Consider the following 23,641-nt stretch of genomic DNA (forward strand, 5'->3'; position numbering starts at 1 on the left):
ACTAGACTCTGGGGTGGTCCCGGCGGATTGGAAATTAGCAAACGTGACACCACTGTTTAAAAAAGGAGGTAGGCAGAAAGCAGGTAATTATAGGCCAGTGAGCTTAACTTTGGTAGTAGGGAAGATGCTGGAATCTATCATCAAGGAAGAAATAGCGAGGCATCTCGATGGAAATTGTCCCATTGGGCAGACGCAGCATGGGTTCATTAAGGACAGATTGTGCTGAACTAATTTAGTGGAATTTCTTGAGGACATTACCAGTGCGGTAGATAATGGGGAGCCAATGGATGTGCTATATCTGGATTTCCAGAAAGCCTTTGACAAGGTGCCACACAAAAGGTTGCTGCATAAGATAAATATGCATGGCATTAAGGGTAAAGTAGTAGCATGGATAGAGGATTGGTTAATTAATAGAAAGCAAAGAGTGGGGATTAATGGGTGTTTCTCTGGTTGGCAATCAGTAGCTAGTGGAGTCGCTCAGGGATCCGTGTTGGGCCCACAAATGTTCACAATTTACATAGATGATTTGGAGTTGGGGACCAAGGGCAATGTGTCCAAGTTTGCAGACGACACTAAGATGAGTGGTAAAGCAAAAAGTGCAGAGGATACTGGAAGTTTGCAGAGGGATTTGGATAGGTTAAGTGAATGGGCTAGGGTCTGGCAGATGGAATACAATGTTGACCAATGTGAGGTTTGTAGCCATGTAAAATGGCTGCGTTCCGATTAATCTGGCCAAAACCCAGTTTAAAATGGCTAAACCGAAAGACTGCTGGGAAAAGCAGCCAAGAAGACACAAGCAGGCAGCTGCAGACGGGTTTGCAGCTTCAGCTCTGGGAACGTAACCCAGATCGATACTCAGGGCTATCAACAGCCCATCAACCCAGGTATCCGCAGTTTAATTCAGGACTGTTTACACCTAATCTACTCAGACATCCACAGTTAAATCGGCTATCCCCGGGAACAATTGCAACATATTAGCAATTGAATACCGGGCCAGACCTGTCGGCGCCTGCAGTGGCCGAAACAAAGACAGTGAGCGACCACCCCCAATCAAGGAATCGCCTCACCATTGGACACATCAACCCCAGAGACTGGGGACAGAATCCAATCACTTGGGACTCAGGGTCAAGGGCCGCCCCGGGAGGAGGGAAGCCCCTGGGCCCTATAAAAGTAAAGGTCCAAGTTCAGATCTCTCTCTCTCTCCTCTTTGCCTGCTCGAGACCTTCGCAAGACCAGCCACCGGCAGCAGTAAGTTTGAATCCAACGATCGCTATCCGGTAGAGACACCTAGCCACTGACCTGTAGCAGCCTTTTGAATCCCGCGGGCCAGATTTGATTGGACAAGCCATTCGTTTCCCTGAGCTGGTGGGCTCTTCCTAAGTTAAGTATTGGCCAGTAGTGATAGGTTTATTGTATAGAAAGTAGTATTAGGGTATTAATATTGCTTGTTGTATATAATAAATGACCGTTGTTTTAATCCTTACTAAGCGGTGTGCTGTGTTATTAATCATAACCTAAACTTGAACCACGTGGAGGTATAAAGATACCTGGCGACTCATGAGCAAAGGTGACCTAAACAGAGCAAATAGACTAAAGCTAGAAAGAGCAACAGGTTATCCATTTTGGTAGGAATAACAGCAAAAGGGATTATTATTTAAATGATAAAATGTAAAAACATGCTGCTGTGCAGAGAGACCTGGGTGTGCTAGTGCATGAGTCGCAAAAAGTTGGTTTACAGGTGCAACAGGTAATTAAGAAGGCAAATGGAATTTTGTCCTTCATTGCTAGAGGGATGGAGTTTAAGACTAGGGAGGTTATGCTGCAATTGTATAATGTGTTAGTGAGACCACACCTGGAGTATTGTGTTCAGTTTTGGTTGCCTTACCTGAGAAAGGACGTACTGGCGCTGGAGGGTGTGCAGAGGAGATTCACTAGGTTAATCCCAGAGCTGAAGGGGTTGGACTACGAGGACATGTTGAGTAGACTGGGACTGTACTCGTTGGAATTTAGAAGGATGCGGGGGGATCTTATTGAAACATATAAAATTATGAAGGGAATAGATCGGATAGATGCGGGCAGGTTGTTTCCACTGGCGAGTGAAAGCAGAACTAGGGGGCATAGCCTCAAAATAAGAGGAAGTAGATGTAGGACTGTGTTTAGGAGGAACTTCTTCACCCAAAGGGTTGTGAATCTATGGAATTCCTTGCCCAGTGAAGCAGTTGAGGCTCCTTCATTAAATGTTTTTAAGATAAAGATAGATAGTTTCTTGAAGAATAAAGGGATTAAGGGTTATGGTGTTCGGGCCGGAAAGTGGAGCTGAGTTCATAAAAGATCAGCCATGATCTCATTGAATGGTGGAGCAGGCTCGAGGGGCCTGATGGCCTACTCCTGCTCCTAGTTCTTATGTTCTTAAGTCTGTGTGGGTTTCACCCCCACATCCCAAAGATGTGCAGGTTAGTTGGATTGCCCATGCTAAATTACCCCTTAATTGGAAAAAAAAATAATTGGGTACCCTAAATTTAAAAAAGATAATCCGAAAATGCCACTGAAACGGACCAGGTGTCTTATTACTACACTGTGCCATTACAAGACGCGTATTACTGCCACAGTGAATTCAATTTCACACTTACAGAGACAGTCATTTACATATGAGCTGCTGAAACAATTAAGTCAATGAATAGAGGGACAGAACTTACGTTTATTTAGCACCTTTCAGAAGCGTGAGATGTCCTAAAAGCATTTTCTGCCAATGGAGTACTTGGAAAGGTCTCACTGTCAGAATCTAGGCCAACACAGTGAGATAAATGACCAGGCCATCTGTAATAAAGAACAACAAAGAAATGTACAGCACAGGAACAGGCCCTTCGGCCCTCCAAGCCCGCGCCGACCATACTGCCCGACTAAACTACAATCTTCTACACTTCCTGGGTCCGTATCCTTCTATTCCCATCCTATTCATATATTTGTCAAGATGCCCCTTAAATGTCCCTATCGTCCCTGCTTCCACCACCTCCTCCGGTAGCGAGTTCCAGGCACCCACTACCCTCTGCGTAAAAAACTTGCCTCGTACATCTACTCTAAACCTTGCCCCTCTCACCTTAAACCTATGCCCCCTAGTAATTGACCCCTCTACCCTGGGGAAAAGCCTCTGACTATCCACTCTGTCTATGCCCCTCATAATTTTGTAGACCTCTATCAGGTCGCCCCTCCACCTCCTTCTTCCAGAGAGAACAAACCGAGTTTATTCAATCGCTCCTCATAGCTTATGCCCTCCATACCAGGCAACATTCTGGTAAATCTCTTCTGCACCCTCTCTAAAGCCTCCACATCCTTCTGGTAGTGTGGCGACCAGAATTGAACACTATACTCCAAGTGTGGCCTAACTAAGGTTCTATACAGCTGCAACATGACTTGCCAATTCTTATACTCAATGCCCCGTCCAATGAAGGCAAGCATGCCGTATGCCTTCTTGACTACCTTCTCCACCTGTGTTGCCCCTTTCAATGACCTGTGGACCTGTACTCCTAGATCTCTTTGACTTTCAATACTCTTGAGGGTTCTACCATTCACTGTATATTCCCTACCTGCATTAGCCCTTCCAAAATGCATTACCTCACATTTGTCCGGATTAAACTCCATCTGCCATCTCTCCGCCCAAGTCTCCAGACAATCTAAATCCTGCTGTATCCTCAGACAGTCCTCATCGCTATCCGCAATTCCACCAACCTTTGTGTCGTCTGCAAACTTACTAATCAGACCAGTTACATTTTCCTCCAAATCATTTATATATACTACAAACAGCAAAGGTCCCAGCACTGATCCCTGTGGAACACCACTGGTCACAGCCCTCCAATTAGAAAAGCATCCCTCCATTGCTACCCTCTGCCTTCTATGGCCTAGCCAGTTCTGAATCCACCTTGCCAGCTCACCCCTGATCCCGTGTGACTTCACCTTTTGTACTAGTCTACCATGAGGGACCTTGTCAAAGGCCTTACTGAAGTCCATGTAGACAACATCCACTGCCCTACCTGCATCAATCATCTTAGTGACCTCCTCGAAAAACTCTATCAAGTTAGTGAGACACGACCTCCCCTTCACAAAACCGTGCTGCCTCTCACTAATACGTCCATTTGCTTCCAAATGGGAGTAGATCCTGTCTCGAAGAATTCTCTCCAGTAATTTCCCTACCACTGAAGTAAGGCTCACCGGCCTGTAGTTCCCGGGATTATCCTTGCTACCCTTCTTAAACAGAGGAACAACATTGGCTATTCTCCAGTCCTCCGGGACATCCCCTGAAGACAGCGAGGATCCAAAGATTTCTGTCAAGGCCTCAGCAATTTCCTCTCCAGCCTCCTTCAGTATTCTGGGGTAGATCCCATCAGGCCCTGGGGACTTATTTACCTTAATATTTTTTAAGACACCCAACACCTCGTCTTTTTGGATCACAATGTGACCCAGGCTATCTACACCCCCTTCTCCAGACTCAACATCTACCAATTCCTTCTCTTTGGTGAATACTGATGCAAAGTATTCATTTAGTACCTCGCCCATTTCCTCTGGCTCCACACATAGATTCCCTTGCCTATCCTTCAGTGGGCCAACCCTTTCCCTGGCTACCCTCTTGCTTTTTATGTACGTGTAAAAAGCCTTGGGATTTTCCTTAACCCTATTTGCCAATGACTTTTCATGACCCCTTCTAGCCCTCCTGACTCCTTGCTTAAGTTCCTTCCTACTTTCCTTATATGCCACACAGGCTTCGTCTGTTCCCAGCCTTTTAGCCCTGACAAATGCCTCCTTTTTCTTTTTGACGAGGCCTACAATATCACTCGTCATCCAAGGTTCCCGAAAATTGCCGTATTTATCTTTCTTCCTCACAGGAACATGCCTGTCCTGTATTACCTTCAACTGACACTTGAAAGCCTCCCACAAAATATACAACCAGCTTTTTATTACGATGGCCGGGAATCGAACCCGGGTCAACTGCTTGGAAGGCAGCTATGCTCACCACTATACCACCATCGTAATGTTGATGTTGGTTGAGGGATAAGGAGTGGTCGGTTCACTGAAATTTCCTCTACTCTTAAAGGCTATTGCTGTGGGATTGTGTCTGTCTCTCTGAGAGAGATGGGACCGTGGGGAAGGAGGGCCCTTTGGTTTCATGGCTTAGCTGCAAGGTGGCGTCACAAACAGTGCAGCCCACCCTCAGAATTGCACTGAAGTTTCAAATTCGACCATAGCTCAGATTGGGGAGTGGGCCTTCAACACACCCGCTGTTACCTCCAATGTTAGATTGCTACCACCAAGCAAATCTGACACCTAATAAAAGCTAGAAGCTTGCTATGATATCCGCTATTACAAAGTAAACTGCTTCCTGTTTCTTTCCTGTAGTTCAACGGACCCACAAACCGTAGTACCATGCACCAGACAATCGGGGGAGTTGGCAGAAACCTCGCAGGTACGGAGACTTCCTTTGGTCCTTTCGGATTGAAACATAAGGAACAATTAAATCTTAAGAAATGCAACAATCAGTTGGAAATCAATTCTTTATGCTCCTGCGGTAATGCTATCAAAGACATTAATATCTTTTGCCACCATTTGATGATATCACCCTGATGCTGTAGAAATTCCTGCAGACAGCAAATGAGCTGAACATGGTTCACCTGGTGTTGAGGAATATTGGCCATGACACTAAAATAACACTGCACCAAATGGTGCCATGATGGAGCCACAGAATTGTTGCAGCACAGAAGCAGGCCATTCAGCCCATCAGGTTTGTGCTGGCTCTCCATAGGAGCAATTTACCTGCATGTCTCCACCCCCCCCGATAACCCTACACAACCCTCCTTTTCACATAACAATACAGTTCCCTCTTGAATGCCTCGATTGAACTTGCCTCCACCACATTCTCAGGCAGTGCATTCGAGATCCTAATCACTATCTCTGTGAAGAGGTTCTTCCTCATGTTGACATTGCTTCTTTTACCAGTTTCCTTATATCTATGCCCCTTATTCTCCCTCCTTCCAGCAATGGGGACAGCTTCTCCCTCTCTGCTCTGTCCAGATCGCTCATGATTTTGAATACCTCTATGAAATCTCCCCTCAACTTTCCTTTCACCAAGGAAAATAGTCCCAGCTTCTCCAATCTATCTATGTAAGTGAAGTTCCCCATCTTGGGAACCATTCTTGTGAACCTTTTCTGTACTCTCTAATGCCTTCATATCTTTCCTAAAGTGTTACCCTCAGAACTGGATGCAATACTTCTGTTGTGGCTGAACCAATGTTTTATTCAGATTTATCGTAACCTCCTTCAAATTGTTCTGTATGCCCCTATTAATTATGCCTTAGATAGTGTATGCTTTAATAACCACACTCTCAACCTGTTCTGCCACTCACTGTCAATGATTTATGCACATATGCACCCAGATTCCTCTGCTCCTGCACCCACTTCAAGAATTATACCCTTTATTTTACAATGTCTCTCCATGTTTTCTCTACCAAAATGAATCACTTCAACCGTCTCTGCTTAAATTCTGTCTGCCACTCGTCTGCCCATTCCACCAACCTAGGATCTTTTGAAGTTCTGTACTATCTTCCTCACAGATCACAATGCTTCCAAGTTTTGTATTGTGCCCAGGAGTGTGCCCTGCATACCAAGATTTAGATTGTTAATATGTATCAGGAAAAACAAGGGTTCCAAACCCACCACTAGCGAATACTACTACAAACCTTCCTCCAGCCCAAAAAACATAATTATAACCATATTCTCTGTTTCCTATGACTAATCCAATTTTATATCTACATTGCTACTGTCTCTTTCATTCCATGAGCTATAACTTTGCTCACAATTCTGTGTGTGACACTGTATCAACTGACTTTTAGAAGTCCCTATACACCACATCAACAGCATTGCCCTCATCAACCTTCTCTGTTACCTCATCACAAACCTCCAAGCTAGTTAAACACGATTTTCCCACAACAAATCCATGCTGGCATTCCTTAATTAACCTGCATTTTCCCAAGTGACGATTAATTTTGCCCTGAATTATCATTCAGAATTCTCCGGCCGTTTGGATTTCCTTTTCCGGCTGGCAGTGCACCCCCTGGACAGCATGGAGCGGCTTCAATGGGAAATTCGATTGACAAGCAGCGGGAAGGGAGAATCCCGCCGTCAGCGAAACATGTGGCTGGTGGACTGGAGAATCCCGTCCATCGTTTCTAGAAGCTGCCTCACTGTAATTACTGAGCTTATCCTTACACCCTTTTGTGAACAAAGGTGTATCGTTTGAAATTCCTCCAGTCTTCTGGTACCACCCCCAGTATCAGAAAACTGAAAAATTTGGCCAACACCTCTGCAATGTCCACTCTCACTTCCCTCCGTATTCTTGCGTGCATCGCAACTGGCCCTGGTTGCCTTATCAACGCTGAGTACAGACTGCTTAGCCAAAAGCCCCTTCATATCAATTTTAAAACCTGCAAGTGTCTGAATCACCCTCTTCACCATGGTCTGGGTAGCATTTACGTGGTAACGATGGATGCAAAGTATTCAATTAGAATCACATTCGCAGAGTGGTAGCACTGCTGCCTCACAGCGCCAGGTGCCTGGGTTCAATTTCGGCCTTGCGCGACTGTCGGTGTCAAGTTTGGATTGGATTGTTATTTGACCTTTTCCGTAGTCAGCCTAAACCGTATGATACAAAGATCACTGCCCCCTAAGTGATCTCTTACTGATACTTGGTCCACTTGGCCCACCTCATTCTCAAGATCCAGGTCCAGCAATGCCTCCTTTCTCATTACTCATTACATTCCCACATACTATTCCAAAAAAAATTCCTGAAAATACTCGAGGAAGTATTCCCTCTCTACCCCTTACCCTCTTACTATTCCAGTCTACATTCAGATAATAAAAGTCCTCCAATTTCATGACTGTATAGTTCTTGCATCTCTCTGTAATTTCTTTGCAAATTTGTTGCTCTACATTTTTTCCATTGGCTGGCGGCCTACAGTCTAAATCAAGCAATGCAATCACACCTTTTTTTTCTTGAACTCTAGCAAAATAGTTTTGTTTTTTGATCACCACACTCCCTCCCTCCCACCCATCCCTCAGGACACTCTCTTTCTCCAGCACTGCAATAGAACACCATCCCTCACCCTTTTCTTCATTTCTGTCTTTCCTGATGTTATGGGCCAGGGTTTAGAGAACCCCAAAGTGTATCATGGAGTTCACCTGACCAACAACTTTTCATAGATTGTGGTATGGGGAGCACACGGCCCACTCTACAGGTGTGGTACAGCAGAAATGGAAAAGTATTTTTTAAAGCAAAACAATGTTTATTCTATGAACTCAAGTTAACCTTTTTAAAACATACAGTGAAAATCTTAGCAACCATCAATTCAAATACAACCCCCAAAGAATACAACACTAAGTAATGTTTTAAGCTTTCCTTTTAACATCTATACGACTTAAAACACCTTTTACCAGAAGCACATCAGGTTAAAGTCACTACTGTTATTAGTTTTAAATCACCAGGATCGATTTACAGTCTTTAGATTATAGAGAGAGATTCATACACCTTCTGGCTGTGACTGCAGCTATCCAGCTCTGAAAACAAAACTAAAACACACCCTGCAGCCTGCTCAAAAACGAAAGTAAAAAGCTGCCAGACAGCCCAGCTCCACCCACTCTCTGACATCACTGTAGTAGTAAACACCCATTTCTTAAAGGTACTGTCACAACAGATATTTATTTACACACCCATTTATAAACACCCATTTCTTTTAAAAAAAATAATTTTTATTAAGGTTTTCACAAAATATCAACAACAAAATGCAAAAGGAACCCAATAGAATTAAATACAAAACAAAACAACCCTGTGCCCCCCTCCCCCCTATACATAAATAATAAATTAACACCCCGAATTAACACATAGCAAACATATACACCCCCTCAGATCCCCCAGTATAGACAAACAAAAGTAAAATAGAACCCCCCCCCCCCATCCCGGGTTGCTGCTGCTACTGACCATTGTCTACTGTTCTGCCAGGAAGTCCAAGAACAGTTGCCACTGCCTGAAAAACCCTTGCACCGATCCCCTTAAGGCAAATTTCACCCTCCCCAATTTAATAAACCCCGCCATATCGTTGATCCAGGATTCCGCTTCGGGGCCTCGCATCCTTCCACTGAAGAAGAATCCTTCGCCGGGCTACCATAGAACATAGAACATAGAAAATACAGCACAGAACAGGCCCTTCGGCCCACGATGTTGTGCCGAACCTTTGTCCTAGATTAATCATAGATTATCATTGAATTTACAGTGCAGAAGGAGGCCATTCGGCCCCCTGAGTCTGCACCGGCTCTTGGAAAGAGCACCCCACCCAACACCAAGGGCAATTTTGGACAGTAAGGGCAATTTATCATGGCCAATCCACCTACCCTGCACATCTTTGGACTGTGGGAGGAAACCGGACCACCCGGAGGAAACCCACGCACACACGGGGAGGACGTGCAGACTCCGCACAGACAGTGACCCAAGCCGGAATCGAACCTGGGACCCTGGAGCTGTGAAGCAATTGTGCTATCCACAATGCTACCGTGCTGCCCTTAAGAACAAATAAATCTACACCATATCATTTTACCGTAATCCATGTACCTATTCAATAGCTGCTTGAAGGTCCCTAATGTTTCCGACTCAACTACTTCCACAGGCAGTGCATTCCATGCCCCCACTACTCTCTGGGTAAAGAGCCTACCTCTGATATCCCTCCTATATCTTCCACCTTTCACCTTAAATTTATGTCCCCTTGTAATGGTTTGTTCCACCCGGGGAAAAAGTCTCTGACTGTCTACTCTATCTATTCCCCTGATCTTCTTATAAACCTCTATCAAGTCGCCCCTCATCCTTCTCCGTTCTAATGAGAAAAGGCCTAGCACCCTCAACCTTTCCTCGTAAGACCTACTCTCCATTCCAGGCAACATCCTGGTAAATCTTCTTTGCACCTTTTCCAAAGCTTCCACATCCTTCCTAAAATGAGGTGACCAGAACTGTACACAGTACTCCAAATGTGGCCTTACCAAGGTTTTGTACAGCTGCATCATCACCTCACGGCTCTTAAATTCAATCCCTCTGCTAATGAACACGAGCACACCATAGGCCTTCATCACAGCTCTATCCACTTGAGTGGCAACTTTCAAAGATGTATGAACATAGACCCCAAGATCTCTCTGCTCCTCCACATTGCCATGAACTCTACCGTTAACCCTGTATTCCGCATTCATATTTGTCCTTCCAAAATGGACAACCTCACACTTTTCAGGGTTAAACTCCATCTGCCACTTCTCAGCCCAGCTCTGCATCCTATCTATGTCTCTTTGCAGCCGATAACAGCCCTCCTTACTATCCACAACTCCACCAATCTTCGTATCGTCTGCAAATTTACTGACCCACCCTTCAACTCCCTCATCCAAGTCATTAATGAAAATCACAAACAGCAGAGGACCCAGAACTGATCCCTGCGGTACGCCACTGGTAACTGGGATCCAGGCAGAATATTTGCCATCCACCACCACTCTCTGACTTCTATCGGTTAGCCAGTTCGTTATCCAACTGGCCAAATTTCCCACTATCCCATGCCTCCTTACTTTCTGCAGAAGCCTACCATGGGGAACCTTATCAAATGCCTTACTAAAATCCATGTACACTACATCCACTGCTTTACCTTCATCCACATGCTTGGTCACCTCCTCAAAGAATTCAATAAGATTTGTAAGGCAAGACCTACCCCTCACAAATCCATGCTGACTATCCCTAATCAAGCAGTGTCTTTCCAGATGCTCAGAAATCCTATCCTTCAGTACCCTTCAATTACTTTGCCTGCCACCGAAGTAAGACTAACTGGCCTGTAATTCCCAGGGTTATCCCTAGTCCCTTTTTTGAACAGGGGCACGACATTCGCCACTCTCCAATCCCCTAGTACCACCCCTGTTGACAGTGAGGACGAAAAGATGATTGCCAACGGCTCTGCAATTTCATCTCTTGCTTCCCATAGAATCCTTGGATATATTCTGTCAGGCCCGGGGGACTTGTCTATCCTCAAGTTTTTCAAAATGCCCAACACATCTTCCTTCCTAACAAGTATTTCCTCGAGCTTACCAGTCTGTTTCACACTGTCCTCTCCAACAATATCGCCCCTCTCATTTGTAAATACAGAAGAAAAGTACTCGTTCAAGACCTCTCCTATCTCTTCAGACTCAATACACAATCTCCCGCTACTGTCCTTGATCGGACCTACCCTCGCTCTAGTCATTCTCATATTTCTCACATATGTGTAAAAGGCCTTGGGGTTTTCCTTGATCCTACCCGCCAAAGATTGTTCATGCCCTCTCTTAGCTCTCCTAATCCCTTTCTTCAGTTCCCTCCTGGCTATCTTGTATCCCTCCAATGCCCTGTCTGAACATTGTTTCCTCAGCCTTACATAAGTCTCCTTTTTCCTCTTAACAAGACATTCAACCTCTCTTGTCAACCATGGTTCCCCTCACTCGACCATCTCTTCCCTGCCTGACAGGGACATACATATCAAGGACACGTAGTACCTGTTCCTTGAACAAGTTCCACATTTCACTTGTGTCCTTCCCTGACAGCCTATGTTCCCAACTTATGCACTTCAATTCTTGTCTGACAACATCGTATTTACCCTTCCCCCAATTGTAAACCTTGCCCTGTTGCACGCACCTATCCCTCTCCATTACTAAAGTGAAAGTCACAGAATTGTGGTCACTATCTCCAAAATGCTCCCCCACTAACAAATCTATCACTTGCCCTGGTTCATTACCAAGTACGAAATCCAATATTGCCCCTCTGGTCGGACAATCTACATACTGTGTTAGAAAAGCTTCCTGGACACACTGCACAAACACCACCCCATCCAAACTATTTGATCTAAAGAGTTTCCACTCAATATTTGGGAAGTTAAAGTCACCCATGACTACTACCCTGTGACTTCTGCACCTTTCCAAAATCTGTTTCCCAATCTGTTCCTCCACATCTCTGCTACTATTGGGGGGCCTATAGAAAACTCCTAACAAGGTGACTGCTCCTTTCCTATTTCTGACTTCAACCCATACTACCTCATTAGGGTGATACTCCTCGAACTGCCTTTCTGCAGCTGTTATGCTATCTCTAATTAACAATGCCACCCCCCCACCTCTTTTACCACCCTCCCTAATCTTATTGAAACATCTATAACCAGGGACCTCCAACAACCATTTCTGCCCCTCTTCTATCCAAGAACGCAAAGGCCAGAATACCGGCCTCTTTCGCCTCCTGCACTCCCGGCTCCCCTGCAACCCCAAATATTGCGAGCCCCCAGACCAGTTTGATCCTGGATCCTACCACCCTCGACACCGTCCTTGCTACGCCCTTCCAAAACTCCTCCAGCGCTGGGCATGCCCAGAACATATGGGTGTGCTTTGCTGGGCTCCCTGAGCACCTAACACACCTGTCCTCACTCCCAAAGAACCGGCTCATTCTTGTCCCGGTCATGTGTGCCCTGTGCAGCACCGAAAACTGTATGAGGCTGAGCCTCGCGCACAAAGAGGAAGAATTCACCCTCCCTAGGGCATCTGCCCACGTCCCCTCCTCGATCTCCCCCCCCAGCTCCTCCTCCCACTTACCTTTCAGCTCCTCCACCGAGGCCTCCTCCTCCTCCAGCATCACCTCGTATGTTGCCGAGATCTTCCCCTCTCCAACCCACACCCCCGCGAGCACCCTGTCCTGCCACGGGCGTGGCAGCAGCAGCGGGAATTCCACCACTTGCCGCCTGGCAAACACCCTTACCTGTAAGTACCTAAAGGTATTCCCCAGGGGGAGTCCGTACCTCTCCTCCAGCTCACGCAGGCTCGCGAACCTCCCATCCACAAACAGGCCCCCCAACCTTCTTATCCCTGCCCTGTGCCACCCCAAAAACCCTCCATCTATTCTCCCTGGGACAAACCGGTGGTTCCCCCGTATCGGGGTCCACACCGAGGCCCCCACTTCCTCCCTGTGCCTCCTCCATTGCCCCCAGATTTTGAGGGTAGCCGCCACCACCAGGCTCGTGGTATACCTCATTGGAGGGAGCGGCAGCGGCACCGTTGCCGGCGCCTCCAGACTCGTACCCTCACAAGACGCCGTCTCCAGCCTCTTCCATGCAGCCCCCTCCCCCTCCATCACTCACTTGTGCACCATCGCCACATTGGCGGCCCAGTAGTACCCACAGAGGTTGGGCAGCGCCAGCACCCCCCCCATCCCTACTCCGCTCCAGGAACATCCTTCTCACCCTCAGAGTCCCTCGCGCCCACACAAACCCCGTTATGCTCCTGTTGACCCGCCTAAAAAAGGCCTTCCGGATAGGAATGGGGAGGCACCGGAACAGGAACAAAAACCTTGGGAGCACCGTCATCTTAACTGACTGCACCCTACCCGCCAGGGACAGCGGCAACGCGTCCCACCTCTTAAACTCCTCCATTTGCTCCACCAGCGTCGTGAAATTGAGTCTATGCAGGGCCCCCCAGCTCCTGGACACCTGGACCCCCAAATACCTGAAGCTCCTCTCCACCCTTTTTAGTGGGAGCTCGCCAATCCCCCTCTCCTGGTCCCCTGGGTGAACCACAAACAACTCGCTCTTCCCCATGTTGAGCTTGTACCCTGAGAAATCCCCAAACTCCCTGAGGATCCTCATTACCTCCGGCATTCCCCCCACCGGGTCCGCCACATATAGCAGCAAGTCATCCGCATATAGCGACACCCTATGCTCCTCCCCATCCCGCACCAACCCCCTCCAGTTCCTCGACTCCCTCAGTGCCATAGCCAGGGGTTCAGCCGCCAGTGCGAAGAGCAGGGGGCACAGGGGACACCCCTGCCTCGTCCCTCAATGCAACCAAAAGTACTCAGACCTCCTCTTGTTCATGGCCACACTCGCCATCGAGACCTCATACAACAGCCTAACCCACCTGACGAACCCCTCCCCAAACCCGAACCTCTTCAGCACCTCCCACAGGTACCCCCACTGTACCCTATCGAAGGTTTTCTCAGCGTCTATCGCCACCACTATCTCCTCCTCCCCCTCCCTCGTCGGCATCATAATAACGTTCAGGAGCCTCCGCACATTCGCGTTCAACTACCTCCCCTTCACGAACCCCGTCTGGTCTTCGTGGATAACCTGCGGCGCCCAATCCTCAATTCTCGTGGCTAAGACCTTCGCCAGCACCTTGGCATCTACGTTTAACAACAAAATCGGCCTGTAAGACCCACACTGCAGGGGATCGCTTCAGGTTTAGGGAGATAAGTGCCCGGGACATCGTCGGGGGCAAAGGCCCCCCTCTCCCTTGCCTCATTGAAGGTCCTAACCAGCAACGGGCCCAACAGGTCCACATATGTTTTGTAGAATTCGACCGGGAAGCCGTCCGGCCCCGGTGCCTTCCCCGCCTGCATGCTCCCTATCCCTTTGGCCAGCTCCTCCAGCCCAATCGGGGCCCCTTGTCCCACCACCAGTCCCTCCTCCCACCGGGCCCCCCAGCTCCTCAATTCGGGGACCTCAATTGGTCCAGAAAGCAGCCCATCCCTCCCTCCTCCAGTGGGGGCTCGGACCGATACAGTTCCTCATAAAAGTCCCTGAAAACTCCATTGATGCCAACCCCACTCCGCACCACGCTCCCTCCCCTATCCTTAACTCCCCCGATCTCCCTAGCTGCGTCCCGCTTTCGAAGCTGATGCGCCAGCATCCGGCTTGCCTTTTCCCCATATTCATAAACCGCCCCCTGTGCCTTCCTCCACTGCGCCTCCGCCTTCCTGGTGGTCAACAGGTCGAATTTGGCCTGGAGGCTACGCCTGTCCCTCAACAGTCCCTCCTCCGGCACCTCCGCGTACCTCCTGTCTACCCTCATCATCTCCCCCACCAGCCTCTCCCTCTCCCTCTGCTCTCTCCTCTCCTTGTGGGCCCTAATGGAGATCAACTCTCCCCTAACCACCGCCTTCAGCGCCTCCCAGACCATCCCCACTAGGACCTCCCCGTTATCGTTGGCCTCCAGCTTTCTCTCTATGCTTCCTCGGACCCGCTCGCTCACCTCCTCGTCCGCCAACAGCCCCACCTTGAAGCGCTACAACGGGCGCTGGTCCCTCTCCTCCCTCAGCTCTAGGTCTACCCAATGCGGGGCGTGATCCGAAATGGCTATCGCCGAGTACTTGTATCCTCTACTCTCGCTATCAGCGCCATGCTCAAAATAAAAAAGTCGATTCGGGAATAAGCCTTATGAACATGCGAGAAGAATGAAAATTCCCTCGCCCCCGGCCTTGCAAATCTCCAAGGATCCACCCCTCCTATCTGGTCCTTAAACCCCCTCAGCAATTTAGCCGTCCACCGGCCTCCTACCCGTCCCAGACCTGGAGCGGTCCAGTGCCGGATCCAACACCATGTTAAAGTTCCCCCCCCATTATCAGGCCCCCCACTTCCAAGCCCGGGATCCGACCTAACATGCGCCGCATAAAACCCGCATCGTCCCAGTTCGGAGCGTACACGTTGACCAGCACCACCCTCTCCCCTTGCAGCTTACCACTTACCATTACGTACCTGCCGCCATTGTCTGTCACAATGCTCGACGCCTCGAACGACACCCTCTTTCCCACCAAGATCGCCACCCCCTGATTTTTGGCATCCAGCCCCGAATGAAACACCTGACCTACCCACCCCTTCCTCAATCTTACTGGTCTGCCACTTTCAGGTGTGTCTCCTGGAGCATGACCATATCTGCCTTCAGCCCCTTCCGGTACGTGAACACCCGGGCCCGCTTAACCGGCCCGTTCAGTCCCCTTACATTCCAGGTTATCAGCCGGATCAGGGGGCTACCCGCTCCCCCTCACCCGCCGACTAGCATAACCCCTCCTCGGCCAGCCACGCGCCCGCACCCCACGCTTGGCCCGTTCCCCACGGCGGCAGACCCCCCGTCTCGACCCCCGCACTCCCCCTCCCCCACCCCCCACCCCCCAGCTGGGGCCCCTCCTAGCTGTTTTGCTCCCCCCATTGCACTCCCGCAAGTCAGCTGCTTCCTGCTGACCCCGGCCACTCCTGCCTCTCCTTCGACTCCTTCCATTGTGGGATTTCCCCTCCCCCTCCATTACCCACCCTCCTCTCCCGTCCCCATCCATAGGCTCTCCGCCTCCCCTTTCCATCCCAAGCGCGGGAAAAACCCGTGCTTCCCCGCCCCGGCCCCGCCAGCCTTCAGCGCGGGAAAAAGCCCGTGCTTTCCACCTGCCCGGCCCCGCCTCCTCTGGCGCAGCTCCTTTTACAGGCCCAGTCCCCTCACCCCCGACTCGGGCCTCCCCCTCCGCCGCGGGGCCCCATCCCCCGTACCGGTCATCTACCCCCTACTCCGTTTACTTGCCCCCCTCCAATTGCCCACCCGACAGATCCAACCAAAACAGTGTCCAACCCACCCTAACCACCCACACCGAACCAAAAATTAACAAGAACAAATAACCCCCCCTCAAAATGTAACACAACAACAACAATCCCCGACCATCCCCACGCCCGACCCCCCCCCATCCCGACCGTCAGTTTGTGTCCAACCTCTCTGCCTGAACAAAGGCCCATACCACCTCCGGGGACTCAGAATAATGGTGTCGGTCCTTGTAGGTGACCCACAGTTGCACTGTCTGCAGCATGCCAAACTTCAGCCCTTCCTGTGCAGCACCGCCTTCGCCCGGTTGGACCCAGCCCTCTTCTTCGCCACCTCCGCGCTCCAGTCCTGATATATTCGAACCTCCGCGTTCTCCCACCTGCTGCTCCTCTCTTTCTTGGCCCACCTGAGTACGCACTCCCGATCAGCGAACCGATGAAACCGCACCAACACCGCCCGCTCGTTAGCCTTGGGCCTCCTCACCAGCACTCTATGGGCCCCTTCCAGCTCCAGGGGCCCCTGGGCGGACCCCGCTCCCATCAGCGAGTTTAACATGGTGACCACATAGGCCCTCACGTCCGACCCCTCCAGCCCCTCCGGGAGGCCCAGGATCCGCAGATTCTTCCGTCTCGACCTATTCTCCATCTCCTCGAACTGTTCCTGCCATTTCTTGTGGAGCGCCTCGTGCGCCTCCACCTTTACCGCTAGGCCCAAGATCTCGCCTCATTATCTGAGATATTTTGTCGGACCTCGCGGAACGCCACCCCCTGGCCGCCTGGGTCTCCAGCAGCTTATCAATAGAAGCCTTCATCGGCTCCAGCAGGTCCACTTTGAGCTCCCTGAAGCAGCGCTGGATAACGTCCTGCTGCTCCTGCGCCCACTGCATCCACGCTGCCTGGTCCCCGCCCGCCGCCATCTTGCTCTTCTTCCCTCGCACTTCCTTTGGATTCACCACCACTTTTTTAGTCGCCCCGCTCCTGTTCCAAGCCATACACTGTCGGGGGAATGTTGCAGTCTTCTTCCCACACCGGGAATTGTCAGAAAAGTGCCGTTGGGGGCCCGAAAAAGAGCCCAAAAGTCCTTTCCAAGCGGGAGCTGCCGAACGTGCAACTTAGCTCTGCATAGCCGCAACCGGAAGTCAAAACACCCATTTCTTAAAGGTACTCTCACATGACACCTCCCCCCAAGAAAACAAAATGAACCATCAACTTCAAGATGGTTTCATTTTTCACCTTTTCACTATCCTTTAAGAAATGCACACAGTAAATATACTTTTTTGTTTAAAAAAAAAAAAAACAACACACGCAAACAGGTACAATAATATAGTCCATTTTTGTTCTTCTTCCTCCAACTGAAATCCTTCCTGATTGACTGAACAAGAAGGTCTCTGCACGATCCGTCCATTTCTCTATGCCTCGGCATTTCTCTTCAAAGTCAGATACTTTAGTTCAGTCTGATCACAGAATCCCTTGTAATTCTCCAACACAGGAGCATTGGTTATCCAGCTTTCAGGCTGTCAAATGCTTGTTGAAAGTCCGCTGTCCACTGAAATTTTCGACGTTTCTTCAGCAAGTCCATCAGTGGAGCAATCACACTACAAAACTTTTGCACAAATCCACTCATGCCAAGAAATCGCATTATCATCTTGAGGGTATCGGAAACTCCTCAAGGAAAGTGACTTGGGCTTTTCCAAATTAACTTTTGGCTAGGTTTATCACCAAATCCGCCTCCTGAAATCAATCGAATAACTCCATCAGATGTTTCAAATGTTCTGTCTATGTCTGGCAGAAAATTACCAGACCGTCGATGCACACCGCACAATTGGGTACTCCTGAAACAAATTTGTTAGTTAACTGTTGAAATGTGGCTGGTGCGTTTTTCATGCCAAATGGCATAACTTTGAATTGGTATATATCATCTGGAGTCACAAAAGCTGAATTCTCCTTCACCCTTTTGGATAAAAGTACCTGCCAGTAACCTTTAAGTAAATCCAGTTTGGAAATACAAGCTGATTGTCCCATTTTCTCAATGCAAACCTCCAATCGTGGGATAGGATAAGAGTCCGTTCTTGTAACTGCATTAACCTTTCTATAGTCCACACACAACCTTTGGGTACCGTCTGGTTTAGGTACCATCACTATGGGTGAGCTCCATTGGCTGCAACTCACTTCAATTATGCCATTTTTAAGCGTACTCTCAATCTCTTTGTTATCCTGTGCCAATTTTAAAGGGTTAAGTCTATATGGATGCTGTTTAATTGGAACAGCATTTCCCACATCTACATCATGTATAGCCATTTTAGTACTTCCCAATTTATCTCTACAAATTGCCCACGTGATATCAATAACTCTTTCAGATCAGTCAGTTTTTCCTTTGGAAGGTAACTCAACAATTTATCCCAATTTTTAAGAACATCCTCGTTTTCCAATTTAATTTGAGGTATGTCAAATTCACAGTCATCTGGATTTGGTTCGTCACTTTGAGTTAGAATCATTAAAACCTCCTTTTTCTCCTTCCTTTTCAAAGTAATTTTTAAGCATATTCACATGACACTCTCAGTGAGTTTTCCTTCTATCTGGTGTTTTTACAACATAATTCACCTCACTTAATTTCCTTTCAATCTGATAAGGTCCACAAAACCTAGCTTTTAAAGGTTCACCTAACACTGGTAACAATACTAAAACTTTATCTCCAATGGCAAAACTACGAACTTTGGATTTCTTGTCCGCTACCCGTTTCACCACATTTTGTGCAACTTTTAAATGTTGTCTCGCCAATTCACCAGCTCTATTTAATCATTCCCTAAAATCTGACACGTAATCCAATAGTGTAATTTCCGATTTCTCACTCACCAATTTTTCCTTAATCATTTTAAGTGCTCCTCTTACCTCATGACCAAAAATTAATTCAGAAGAACTAAATTTGGTTGGCCCATTAGGTGCATCCCTAATTGCAAACAGTACGAACGGAATTCCTTTATCCCAATCCTCTGGATAATCTTGACAATAAGCCCAGACCATTGTCTTTAATGTCTGATGCCACCTTTCTAACGCTCCCTGCGATTCTGGATGGTACGCAGTTGATTTAAATTGTTTTATTCCTAAGCTGTCCATAACTTCTTTGAACAACCTTGAGGTAAAATTTGATCCTTGATCCGATTGTATTTCTGTGGGTAGTCCATATCTCGTAAAAAATTTAAATAACTCCTCGACAATCTTTTTGATTCTCACTTTAGTAGTAAACACCCATTTCTTAAAGGTACTCCCACTACAGATATTTAAATACACACCCATTTATAAACACCCATTTCTTAAAGGTACTCTCACATGACACTGAACACCTGATATCCAAGAATATTTAACAACCAGTCTTGCTGTTCTTTGAGCTGGATCTCTGTTCTAGCCACAGCACCATATTTTCACATGATAATATGTGCCTATTGCTCTGTCTTATTTTCCACACTCTGCTTGTTCGCATATGTGTACAGTAACTCTAATTTCTACTTTATTACTTTCTCCTGTACTCTGAACCCCCCGGATGTACTATTGCCTCATCCTCTCCTATCTCAGATGGAACTATTCCCTTTTCCAGCTCTGCCAATATCCTAGCTTTATACACGTAATTTCTCTTTTATACTTCTATATGCTGGTGTCCACCTCCCTGTGCATTTAATGTGAACTCTCTACAACTACGCTAGTGAACCTCTCTGTGAGGACATTGGAGCTGTTGAGATGCAACCCGTCCCTTTAGAATAGGTGCTTTCTCTCTCAAAACTGCCCCCAATGCCCATGAACCTGAAGCCCTCCCTCCTGCATCATGCTTTGAGTTACACACTGACCCACACTATCTTCCTATTCTTTTACATGCACCTGATCATGGATTTAACACTGAAAGATAGCACCTCGGACAATACAGCACTCCCTCAGTGCTGCACCGTAGTGTCAGTCTCGATCATGTGCTCAAGCTCCTAGTGGACTCGAGCCTGATTGAGACTTGGGAGTGCTATTGACTGGGCATTTGAGTCATCTCAATTTGTGTTCTGTGTATTTTTTAATATAAATGACTTTATTTAATATTCTCCCTGCAGAACACACCGTCACTCAATGTGAAGATTTGCTGGACCTATACCCACCATTTTCCCATTCCCAATTCAGCCACTGATGAAAGATTGTGAATGGTGTCAGGAAGTGACTGGTCTTTTAGATTTTCTTAATTTTCTGTTGAAATTCCCAGTCAATACTCCACACATCTCCTGAGATCAGATGATCACCATGTGAGCACTTCCTTTATGAACCCACATCATTCCCTTCAGTAGCCTGGTTTTTAGCGTTTCAATGGGGCAGTTAATTGTATTTCTATGATAGAGGCAATACGAAATTTGAATTAGTTAGTTAGATTCACGTTAGATTCTGCTTTTTCCATTGATAAGCACATTATCTTGTTATGGTACAAGCAGCACTAAGGTTAAGAAATGGCAGACACCATAGTTGATGCACCAAGCGATTTGAACAGGCTCCGGAATGAGGCGACTAGGGGCTTTTCACAGTAACTTCATTTTGAAGCCTACTTGTGACAATACGCGATATTCATTCATTCATTCATTCATTGGCCTGCACCACCTTTGATAAAACAAAAAATATCATCTAACTAACGTGTTTTACATTTATATTAATTTTATTATTTGAAAGAAACAGGTCCTTATCCTAACTTTCATAGTCGCAATGACTTTGTTTTGGTGTCAGGTACACCGTAATGAGAGGTGTCAGATTCATGATTTACTCCAGGTTTTCAGCCAGAACACTTTTCCACTCGTTACACTTTGTCCATGAAGACAGTTTTAAACATTTAAAGGATGCACAAGATTAGTTGTGCAAAACTGCCAATTCAGTGTATTTATTACCACAATAACTTGACCAGTCCCTTCAATCACTTTAGTAGACCCACAATATGACCTGTTTTATTCACCAACTTGGACACAGGGTTGGTAACTAGGAGAGTTTATTGCACAGTTACCAGTATTTACATGTATATCTATTTTTCAGACTGTTTAAGTCGCCTTGGGTTGACTCCACTGTTCATCTCCGCCCTTGGAAAGGATGCCAATGGAGACAGAGTCCTTCGCTTTTGCAGCCATATGGTAGGTAGGCTAATTTGCTGTGTGTTTAGCTCAGAGCAGATATTCTTTTATTAATGCACCATGGGAAGTATATTACTTTTGAAGGCAAAATGTCTTGTTTATGAAGGGTTTTTTCCCCACCTACCCTTTGATTTGGGGATGGCCATACCTCAGCTGAGAAATCTGGCACACTCTTGGAATGCCAGCCTGAAATCCTCCACTAGCTGGCATGAAAGCACGTCCAGACGATTCTACCATTATCCACTCTGCAGAAGAGCCAGGCATTCTGTTGACACCTCTTCAGAATGGGGGTAGAGAACAAAACGTGATTGTGAGGCTGAGCAAACCTACATTTCAGCACTCCTGTGGGCTGAATACAAACTCCTCACATTTCATAGCCTCCCACTTACTGTGTAGCTATGTTGGCCTTTGTCTGTCATGTTCCAACTACAAAGATGTCTAGGTTGGTTCCACCCAGTGAGCAGAACTGTCTTGTGCTCAATACCTCCTGCTGTGAAACAGGAATGTTTTAAAGACCCCAGTCCAATTGTCCAATCCGTAAATTTGTAGTAAAGCTTTCTTTTATACTCCACCCTCCTTGCTATAAAGGCCAACATTCTTTTTGCTGTCCTAATTACTTGCTGTACCTGTGTGCTGATCTTTTGTGATTCACGTACAAGGCCACCCAGGTCCCTCTACTTCAGCATTCTGCAGTCTCTCTCCATTTAAATAATATTCTGCTTTTCTATTCTTCCTGCCAAAATGGACAAGTTCACATTTTCCCAGGTTATATTCCATCTGCCAATTATTTTAAATAAAAGCAAATTACTGCGGATGCTGGAATCTGAATTGAATTGCCAATTCTTTTGCCCACTCACTTATCCTTTCTCTTTCCTTTTGAACGCTCTTTGTATCCACCTCACAACTTGTTTTCCAACCTATCTTTGTATTGTCAGCAAACTTAGCTACAACATAGTCGATCCCTTCATCCAAGTTATTAGTAAATACTACAACTTCCTGAGACACGCCACGAGTTATAGTTTGCCCAAGCGAAAAGACGTCGCGATGTTAAGCCCGCCCATTATGGGCAGAATCACTTTTTAGCAAATCTACATATTAGAGCGAGACCGCTAGCCTCTGAAGGAACCAAGGATCTATCTCCGTTCAATACTTGTCTCCAAAAACAGGGACCAAATGCAACGGCACTTGTGGGGATCTCCAGCGGATCGGAGGCCCAGTTGCTGGCCCTCTGGGCAGGGTGGCACGCTGGCACTGCCGTGCCACCTGAGTGGCAGCCTGGCATTGCCACGGTGCCCAGGTGGCACTGCCAGGTGCCAAGCTGGCATTTACGTGTCACGGTGATCGAGCCCGGGGGTGCCCTGTGCACAAGGTGGGGGGGGGGGCAAGGACCCCCTTCTAGGTGGGTTGGGGCTTTGAGGTGATTCGGGGGTCACATCCGGGGATCGAGAGATCAGAATGCCATTTTAAAATGGCGTCCCGATCGCTCCCTGCACTGAGGAGTTTAGTTTCTCAGTGCATGAAACAGGACTAAGTGCAGCCTTGGCGCTGCGTTCCCCACTGAGGCCCCGTATCTAACTGGAGTCAAGTTAGATAGTGTGTTTCTTGGCACTGTGAGCACTGGGAAACATGCTAAATGGACTCGCTATGGGACATAGTTGCCATGTGGTTGAATCATGCCCTACATCTCTATTAATAAAGTGGCTTACCCGAGCTTTACCACTCTTTTCAGTGACTTTAACATATTGTCATCCCCAAACCTGAAGCAAGTAGAATTTTCATAATGCTTGACCTTACTCTGCTTCTTACTGCTGAATGAACCCAAATAACATTTTGGCCAATCCCTTCCACATACTGAGGATGTGCAACCACTTTCCAACAGGGCACATTTAAATGTCTCTGTGGGTAGTACACTCATTACTAGACTGAAACCTCTTGTTGACCAGCACAATTCGCTCAGTCTGATCAATACCATTATCTTCCCCTTCCAGACTTTCCATGTCCTGTGCCGCATTTGTGGAAGGACATACCCATGTGTTACATGACTGTGTTTTGTTTGGTGCTAAAACGTCTCTCCCTCTT

The 23,641-nt window shown here is 47.4% G+C and overlaps 1 protein-coding gene and 1 non-coding gene across 10 annotated transcripts in view; one reads left to right on the plus strand and one right to left on the minus strand.

Annotated features, from left to right (window-relative positions):
* Positions 1 to 23,641, plus strand: part of LOC140396265 (pseudouridine-5'-phosphate glycosidase) — a 180,122-nt gene that overhangs the window by 116,006 nt on the left and 40,475 nt on the right. For 7 of the 9 annotated variants that reach the window (XM_072484633.1, XM_072484637.1, XM_072484639.1 and 4 more), the window contains 2 exons: positions 5,389 to 5,455; positions 21,468 to 21,562. The exons of the other annotated variants lie outside the window; for them this stretch is intronic. In XM_072484633.1, coding sequence (XP_072340734.1) covers positions 5,389 to 5,455; positions 21,468 to 21,562 — 162 coding nt within the window. The remainder of the gene's footprint in view (positions 1 to 5,388; positions 5,456 to 21,467; positions 21,563 to 23,641) is intronic. 9 annotated transcript variants of the gene reach the window in all.
* trnag-ucc (transfer RNA glycine (anticodon UCC)) lies at positions 4,951 to 5,022 on the minus strand. The gene has a single exon. It is a non-coding gene; the product is annotated as a tRNA-Gly (tRNA).

This window comes from Scyliorhinus torazame, chromosome 19 (assembly GCF_047496885.1).
Source record: "Scyliorhinus torazame isolate Kashiwa2021f chromosome 19, sScyTor2.1, whole genome shotgun sequence".
In the NCBI taxonomy this organism is placed as follows: Eukaryota; Metazoa; Chordata; class Chondrichthyes; order Carcharhiniformes; family Scyliorhinidae; genus Scyliorhinus; species Scyliorhinus torazame.